Source organism: Malaclemys terrapin, chromosome 1 (genome assembly GCF_027887155.1).
Source record: "Malaclemys terrapin pileata isolate rMalTer1 chromosome 1, rMalTer1.hap1, whole genome shotgun sequence".
In the NCBI taxonomy this organism is placed as follows: Eukaryota; Metazoa; Chordata; order Testudines; family Emydidae; genus Malaclemys; species Malaclemys terrapin.
Window position 1 is genome coordinate 247885231 of NC_071505.1, and position 9723 is coordinate 247894953.

General features: G+C 42.7%; 1 protein-coding gene across 1 annotated transcript in view; it reads right to left on the reverse strand.

Moving 5' to 3' along the window:
* OBI1 (ORC ubiquitin ligase 1) overlaps nucleotides 1-8348 on the reverse strand; it is a 30676-nt gene extending 22328 nt beyond the window's left edge. Inside the window, exon 1 of the mRNA XM_054011816.1 lies at nucleotides 8216-8348. Within this exon, the coding sequence (XP_053867791.1) occupies nucleotides 8216-8287 (72 nt within the window). The 5' untranslated portion in view covers nucleotides 8288-8348. The remainder of the gene's footprint in view (nucleotides 1-8215) is intronic.
* Between the last annotated feature and the right edge of the window lie 1375 nt (nucleotides 8349-9723).

A 9723-nucleotide genomic window follows, 5' to 3' on the forward strand; every position in this document is an offset into this window, starting at 1 on the left:
AAACAATGGACTCAGATGGAATAGAATCAAGCCCCACTACTGTCAGTCCATCCACCAATTCACCTCTCATGTCCCTGTTGTATTACAGCATTAACATTGTTTTAAGAACTTCCAAAATGACACTCTTGAAAAACTATGAACAAAGTGGAATCCAAATAATCAAATTATTTTAATTCACACCTTTAAAATGTAGACACCAATTTCAGATTAAGAGGGTCTTTTGACATTTAACCTAATTTATTCTCATTATTCAATTAAATTATTTCAAGTTGAATTATGTGGCTGAAGTGTCCATACACAAACTTGCACCAAAGAAGTGTTAAACTGATTTATTCCATTGTTTACAGTGTTGTTGGTCCCAGGATATTAGAGAGACAAGATGGGTGAGGTAATATTTTTCATTGGACCAATTTATTAGCCCAGGCCTGAAGAAGAGCTCTGTGAAGCTTGAGAACCTGCCTCTTTCACCAAAAGAAGTTGGTCCAATAAAAGATATTGCCTAACCCACCTTGTGTCTTAAAACTAATTTAGTTATTTTGGTTCCAGATTGTATTTAAACCAGCCCTATGACTCCCTGGTTACGATAAAAGTTCTAAAATCATGAATCTTAATCTTAAAGTACTCTGGTTGCTTAGTATATCTCTTTACGAACAGTCTTACCTTATTTTCCCCACACATCAGCCAGAAGAGTAGCTTTTTTTTTGCTTTCATAGAATTATAGAACATAGGACTGGCAAGGACTGCAAGAGGACAACATCTCCAGCGCCCTGCACTGAGGCAGGACCAAATAAGCCTAGACCAACCTGTTCTTAAAAACCTCCTATAATGGGGATTCCCCAACCTGGAAGCCTATTCCAAATCTGAACTACCCTTACAGTTAGAAAGTTTTTCCTAATATCTAACCTAAAATGTTCTTTCCTGCATATTAAGCCCATTACTTCTTGTCCTATCTCCAGTGGTCAAGGAGAACAATTGATCAGTCTTCTTTATAACAGCTCAACATATTTGAAGGATTTAACAGGTTCCCCCCTCAATCTTCTTTTCTCAAGATTAAATATGCCCAGTTAAAAATAATAATAAAAAAAAATTAAAAAAAAAAAAAAAACTTTCCTAATAGGTCAGATGTTCTAATCTAAACCATTTTTTGTTGCTCTCCTCTGAACTCTCTCTAATTTATCCACATCTCTGCTAAAGTGTGTTGCCCAGAACTGGACACAGTACTCCAGCTGAAGCCCCACCAGTGCAAAGTAGAGTGGGACAATTACCTCCTGTGTCTTAGATACAACACTCCTGTTAATACACCCCTATTCCTTCTCCTCAGAAGCAGCCTTAGAACAGTTGCACAGCTACCAAAGACTGAAAACTAAAAACAGTAGAGCACAATAATAAAATATTATATATATATATATATATTATACATACACACACACACACACACAGAGCTAAATAGCAAGATTCATTTCAAGACCTCAAGATACCAAAAACCTGAAGTGGGAGCACACTTAGAAAGAGAGTCAACATTCACATCACAATATCTTAAGCAAAACATCAAGTTACATTTTAGTACCGTCTAGGGCATTGTGCTCCTGATTTAACACTGCTTTCATTTCAGGGTTTTTTTTAGAAGTACTTTGATATCTAAACAAAGTCATATGCGCAACAATAAAAGCTCTATTACAATATCAAGATCTGTTATCCAAAAACATTTTTTGTATAACACTATTAGGCATTGCTAAAATGTATAATTCAAATACAACTTGTGGCTTAAACCTCATTGGGCAGAGGTCCAGTTCCTCAATCTGTTCAATTATTATTATTATTATTTTTTGAAATATAGCTTATCTAGGTAGGATTGAGAGAGATGGGTGATCCTACTATTCTTTCATGCAAAATGTCTGTTAACTACCTTATTAGACAGGCTTTTTGCACAGCTAACTGGAAGTTTCTAATCCTGTGCACATACATTCATGTCACTTTGAAACCAGTGTAGCAATTAAGGCCCCAAAGTCTGAGTCACCATTATGAATTTTGCAGGCAACAAGGCTGTTTAGAAGAGACAGGACAGAGGGATCAGACAAAAAACTCCAGGTCTAACAGGCATGATTTCTTCAGATAGCCTGAGGAAACTTAGAGTTGCTGCAGCTTTTCACAAGAACATACTGGTGAGACAATGGGGGTGGGGACGGGGAGAGGAGATTCTCCCCCACCATCTTTGAATGAACAAAACATGAATACGAAACATTAAAATATGATGTTGCCAGATGCAGTATTGAAAAATAGGGAACTTGATGGACTCTAATATTCTGATTAAAAGAAGTTATACACATAAAGGGAAGTCGGCTATAAGGGATACAGGTTTGGGCAAAATATTGTAATCTTTAATGACAGGGTTTATCTCATGAGCAATCCTATTAGGGAGAAAAAGGGGTTGCAATCATACTGATTTCTAAGCTTAGTGACAAAGTGAACAAGTAGGGCTAATATCTGCACTCAAGCATGCTTAAACTATCAAGTCAGTGAAATATACCTATGCTGAAAGAGGGAGCAAATAAAAGGAACTGAAACCAAAAATTTTGTTTATAAGGACACTTGATCACAGAGTGGAATAATAATCAGAAATGTAACTGATTAATAATGCACAGCATCAACTCATTCATATAAAAGAGGCCCCATCATTGTTGTTAAAACAAGAACAGAAATGGAAAAGTTATACAGCTGTTCTGCCATGCTGGAAAACAACAGTTCTTGACGTGATTTTGCATTATGCAATGGACTGCTAAAACAAATTAAAAGAGCAAAGAATATAGAGGCTCTTTGTATAACTAGATGAACTTTAAACTGAACATTTTAGCAGCTAGCAGAACACGGCTGTAGAAACTGCAACTTGAGCAAGCATAACTGCAAAGATGGCTAAAGGATGCACAGCAGGCAGAGGGGCCCATGGAAAGCAATTTGCAGAGGTAAGCTGCTGACTGAAGCAATTTAGCTGGTGTTCACAGTATGTCCCAAGATGGTTGTAGCAACAGCTATGGCCTAACTTGTCTTACACAAGCTGGTGTGAGAAGATGTGCTGCACAAAGAGACTGGGAAATTCTAGTCCTAGCTGCAAGAACTCAAAAGGTGATAACTATACAGGGAGAGAGAATACCTCTCATTTTGGTTGTCAAAGATTCAAAATGTCCAGAGGCCTGGATCAACATCTGTTTGATCCACACCAGCATCTCCAAGAAGAGGAACCAAGCTGAAACACCCAGCAGAAATGGGAGAAAATGGCCATCTCCTGCAGCACACTGCTTCCCGAAAGCTGAAGACACCTGGAAGGGAGACGACTGAGATCCTGGGCTGGCTACCTGGGAGTCCTCTGGTGAAATCAAGTAACTATGCTGGATATGTACCTTTAACTGTCTCTTGCTATTTTCCAGCAATTTGGGTTGCCCGCTAGTATGCGAGGAAAAGACTATAGTTGTGTCTGTCCTTTGCTTCACCTGCATTTGCAGCATTAACTTCCGCTGTGAACAATAACTGAGCTGAAAGCTGCTGACATTGGAGCAAAGATCTGGTGATAAGCAGCCTTTTCCCTTGGATTATGACCCAAATCAATTGACCACTTCCTGAAACTGGATATCTAATTAGTAGGAAGAGTACATGTTTGTGTATGTACTTTACAGGTTTTCACAGAGTTACGGTGTGTGTCCTTGTTTTGCAACAGGTTCCAATCAAGATTGTCCTAGAGTAGCTTTGAAACTGAACAAGTTTGTTAACTGAGATTGCAGAACACTGCAGTACAAGTGTCTACCCTAGTTAATCGTTTCATACAGACACAAATACAGACCAAGAGTACAAGCCTTTTGAACTGCACTCAGTCTATACAGTCTGTCATAAATGTAGGAATATATGCTAGACAGTTAGGAGGATTAGTCAGATTCTGGGGTTAATATAATTTGTGGGAAAGTAGGTTAGAATGGCTGACCACTATACAGGGCCGGCTCCAGGCACCAGCTTAACAAGCAGGTGCTTGGGGTGGCCAAGGGAAGGACCTGCCGCTGAACTGCCGCCGCCGATCATGGCTTTTTTCCCCCCCACCCCCAATTGCCTCCACTGATCGCGGCTTTTTGTTTTGTTTTGTTTGGGGCAGCAGAAATGCTGGAGCTGGCCCTGCCACTATAGAGCCATTGGGAAGGAGATCTTGGTGAAATGGAGATCTTGGTGAAATGGCATGAAACCGACTGACCAAATTGCCTTGTGCTTTAGCTTTGGATTGTCCCCCCCAAGCATTCCCCTCTTGTGTTAGCAACACCAGAGTTGATAACCAATTGGCACAAGTGAGGCTCCAATCTGAAGAACTCAATCAAAACTCTAAACAAAGTCATCTTCTCAAGTTAGTGACTGAGTACAAGTGTTATTTTCTATTATGATTTGATCTTGAAAACGTGAATGGTTATATCCACCAATTTTCTAGCTTTTGATGACTTAGTCACAGTCCAATACAATTTTTTGTTTTCTTATATCCTATACTATTAGTTGCTGTTAAGAATATTTAAGAAAACTCTACAAAGCTAAATGCAACTCTTGAGTTCTTTTCTTTAGTTAAGCAATCAGAATTAAAAATAACCCTAAGAAACATGTATGGCTAATCAGTTAAGCAGTTGCTTAATTAAGGTTTGTTTAACACTCTGCTTTCTTACAGCAACGATGTGTTTAAACTTTTCTTTTTTTTTAAATACAAAAAATTAGCTGAGTAGCAAATGTACTGAGGCCATTGGTTGTATCTTCACAAGTCGAGGGCAAACTTATTATAGACTTCAATGAGTGCAGCACTGAGCCCAAGCAAGCTGTCAACCCTTCAGATAATAAAAATGGAAACAATGTTCTGGATGCCTTGCCAATACAGAAGAAATAAAACTGAAGGAATAATGCACAGTATTCTTTAAGAAGGGCGGTTCAGAAAACAGGATGAAGTCTTCAAGAGCTAAAGTAGGGCAGCTGGAAATACATTCAAGAACCATCAATATTACAGTATAACTGTAGCACCTCAGAGCCCTAGTCCGAAGACCCCATTGTACTAGGCACTGTACAAACACAGAACAAAGAGACAGCCCATGACCCAGAGAGCTCACAGTTAAAATAAAACTTAAATATACTATAACATTTGGGTTAAAACAGTATTACGGTTGCAATATCAGGTATTCAAAACTTATGAAATTCCAGAATTAAAGTCACCTGTACAATTTTAATTCATTTCTTACCCCATCCCCTGTGCATATATATTATGATTCAATCTTTAATTACTTGGTCACACACTATTTATTCCCCACAGGACTTCTGCCTCACTCCGTGCACAGAATGGATGGTGTTCAGTTAATGAGTAGCTATTCATTCAATATTTCTTTTTACCTTCACCACTGAATGTGTGGCTCCATGTCTTATTTATCACATACCATCCAAACCCTGCACAATTTTCATGGGACAGCAAAAGGCACCTCTCTGACTCTAGGATGACTCCCCTGCCAAATTTCAAGCACCTGCTCAAAAGCATGCAGGCACAAGAACTTTTCAACAAAAAACATCTGTAAGAATTTGTACTACATTAGCAAAAGAACATTTTCCCCTTAATCTTGTTCTTGGTTCTGAATGCTTTTTGTTGAAAAAAGTTTTCAAAAAAAAATTCAGCTAAGAGCAAACATTTAGTATGGAAAGTTTCACCCAGAATGGCTAAAGTTTGATGAAGTTACAAACAACTGAACATCCTCAACCGCAGGAGTTACTACCAGGTCCATTTATAATGTCAACACATTTATCTTGATGTAAGATGTACTGAACTTAAAGTATTGTGGAAAGACTCTAAAGCAGAGTTCTCACACTGTGGTCCATGGACCACCAATGGTCTGCAAGCTCCATTCCGGTGGTCCGCGGATAGTTCCCTCTAAGGTGAGCGCCTGGACGGCCGCACACGAGAGAATGAAGGGCCACCCACCTAATTAGTGGAGCTGCACAGGCGTGTCTCCACTAATTAGGTGCCTGGACCCTGGAGAAGACGCACATGTGAGGTGGTGGTCTGGAGGGGGGGGGGGAATAAGGGGTACGTGGGAGGGGGCAGTGAGGTGAGAAAAGGGAGTGGGGGGAATTTGGGACATGCAGGGCTGCGGTGGCCAGAGAAAGAGGCGACTTTCCCCAGCTCCAGGGCTGCAGCTGCTGCCTGAGACAGTCCTCTTTCCCAGCCTCAGCTCTGTGGCGGGTGAGAGATTCCTGCTCTCCTTTCCAGCCCCAGCTCGGGGGCTGCTGCAGCGGGGGAGAGAGGAAAAGCCCTCCCCTTCCCAGTCCCAGCTCGGGGGCTGCTGCTGCAGCAGGGGAGAGAGGGCACATCTATCGAATTGGAAAGGTAAGACTACTGATATTAAAATATGAGTTGTGTGCTTTTATTTGTAGAACAAAAAATTAATTAACTTTTTTCTAATACAGCACTTTTATCCAAAGCGCTTTACAATAGTTAGCTTATGGTACAAACAGCATTTGGAAAGATCATTAAGTGGTCCTCTGAGACGCCCAGCAATTTTCAAGTGGTCCACAGAAAAAAAAAAAAATTTGAGAACCACTGTTCTAAAGAACAAAGCGCAGATTTTGGAGAAAAGCCATTCTGTACCACAGCCTACAGATTTGTTGATGGTCTCCTCCAGTTAATTGCAAGCAGGTATCCATAGAATCAGAAGCATGACCATAAGACCAACAAGACCTTGCTGAGTCTCAGCAGAAAAGGCAAGAAATGAATAGCCAACATGGACACTGAATGAACTACTCTCTTCCCACTCCAGATCAGAATTGAGACTCTTAACAAGTGTGAGCAGTTGGAGTCTGGGCATCCCCTATGCCAGGAGTGTCCAAACTTACTGACTCTCCAAGCTGTATACAATAATCTTCAGACATTCAAGAGCCACAACCTGTCCCACGGGGCAGTGCCTGCCAGGGCACGGGGCAACTGCACCAAGGTCCCCCCCCCCACACACACACGGGGCTAAGGCTCTTTAGATTCCCTTCCCTGCAGGGCAGAAGCACCTAGTCCAACATCTCGCCACAGAGCAGAAGTCCCAAGCTCCCCCCACCCCTGGCTGCTAGGCAGAGAATGGGGAGGGGTGTCTCCATGAGCCACACTTTAACTGTAAAAGAGCTGCATGTGGCTCAGGACTATGCCTGCCCTATGCTGTACCTACTTTGTGTGTCAGACATCTCCTCCTCCTGACACCTTGCAAAAAAATCATTGTCATTTTTTCATGGTCACTTACCAACTAGTGTCAGAGTCCTGAGCACAAAGACTATCTATTTCCTAGTGCTAGTCTCTCTTCATGAAGTCTTTTATTTATTTTGGGGTGGAGGAGAGGAAGTAGAAAAGTGAATTTGGAAAGCAACCAGTCATGAAAATGAGTTCTTGAAGAAATATGCCAACTTTCAGCAGTAGCCCTCCCCAATCTCGAGGGCCAAGGGAAGAGATTCTGGCCCCAGAGAACTTCAATTAGGAAAATGGAACATTTTTCAGTTGCATAGACTAGAATTTGGCTCCACATTGTTTGATCTACGCTGTTCCACATCCAGCACCTGAAATATTTGTTCCAGTCATTCTTTAACATGCAGTTCCCAGCCTCAAAGAGCACATTAGTCGCCACTCTAGAGCGTCCTAATACCTCAACAGACACGCAAGAAAAAGCCTTTTTATCCACATTCAGGTGGAGGGATAAACCGTGTCTGGGGGGCCACTCATCCAAAGGGCCATTTCCCCTCTCACTCTCTCTGTTAACTCGCAGCGCTGGAAATATTTTTTTTAAACAAGCGCAGCGCACGTTTCCCATAACCCGAAAGATGGCAATAAAAATTGCTAGCAATAAAACGCCACTAGTCACGATCCCGGCTCGGCAAACACCACACAGCGTGGGTCGGTCATCCCTCCCCGCCTTGGCATAACCACCCATCCCCAACTTTTCCCCTCTGTCTCTCTCCGGCGCCACTTTAAGAGCTGCAGCCTGTTTAAAGGGACAACGCTAAATCCAGACACATGCCCAATCCCTGATCATGGCTGCACTTGTTGCCAGGCTCCTTAGAGCAGCACCTCCCCTCCCCCCCGCGGTGAGCCTCCCCCACCCCAGCCCCCGAGCACATTTGGGGGAGGAGGTGCAAGCCGGCTTCCCCTACCCCCGCTCGCTTTGCCCAGCAACAGCAGCTCCATTACCTTTCCCAGGCAAATGTGGCAGGTGATGGGCAGCGTCAGAGACAATGTCACATTCTGAACGTTCTGAGCCATTGTGGCGTTTCGAATCCCGCGAGCGCGGAAGTTCCACAGGCGGCGGCACCAGCCAGCAGCAACAGCGGCGGCGGCAAGAGAGGCAGTCCCCCACGCTCTAGCTCGGAGTACGGCAAGCCAGCGAGTCCAACCCGCAACGCAACACAGGAAACCGAAATCGCGCTTTTGAAATGTTCCCCTGGAGGAGAAGAGAGGCGGAACAGGGGGCTTGGGCCTCCTGAGTGTAGCGCGTACACACACAGCTGCATGTTGCTGCTGCTGTCCCCTCCGGTTAATATACCAGCATTCGCTGTCTTCTAGGGAGGATTCATTTCTCCTCCCTCTGTTGTTCCTTGTGGGGTCTGTCTGTCTGTGCGGGAGTCTCTCAGCATCTTGCCCCCCTGGCCCAGGCTTATATAGAAAGCCAGAGCAGTAGACATGTACAGCGAGTCAGCAATCTCTTTCCAATCCCACAGAAGGGCAGTGAGGTGGAGAGGCTTCCACCCTCCCAAGTATAAATCGCATTCCTGGCCAGCTCTCAGGACTCTGCTGTGGTGGTATGGAGATTTATCTCTAAAATGTCTGGTTTTAGCCTATTCCTTGAGGGGAGTTGAAGAAGGAACCTTTGGAAAAAGTTAGTTACCCCACCTTTCCATAACTCTCAGAAGATGTAACAACTAAGATCAAGGAGAATGAAAATCATAGCCAATTAATTGGGGGTTAAAATGGTGTAGCAATGTAGTGTAGGACCCGTTTCACTCTATTATTATTTAATGCATTATTGTTATTACTATTATTAGTATAGTAGTATTATAAATAACTATTATTTTCTTTATTTTAAAAAAGCCATGCATCCGAAGAAGTGGGCTGTAGTCCACGAAAGCTTATGCTCAAATAAATTTGTTAGTCTCTAAGGTGCCACAAGTACTCCTGTTCTTCTTTTTGCGGATACAGACTAACACGGCTGTTACTCTGAAACCTTTCTTTATTTTAGTTATTAATATTAGTTGCCCAGAGGGTGCTCAGCTCTGTACAAGGTACAAAAGAAGACATGATCCCTGTCCTGAAGGATTTACAGTCTAAGGATCTGATCTGACAAACATCACCAAGAATAACTAGTGGGATAATTTAGGGCTTATGTACACACAAAAGTGGGGGAGGGATAGCTCAGTGGTTTGAGCATTGGCCTGCTTAAACCCAGCATTGTGAGTTCAATCCTTAAGGGGGGGATCTGGGGCAAAAATCAGTACTTGGTCCTGCTAGTGAAGGCAGGGGGCTGGACTCAATGACCTTTCAAGATCCCTTCCAGTTCTAGGAGATGGGATATCTCCATTAATTATTATTTTATGTTTAGTTAAAGCAGTACAGCCCCTCTTCCCCCTCCTCCCCCACACCCATAATGTATACACAGTTATGTTAGTACATAGGTGTTTTACACCAGTATAGCTATTAAAGTG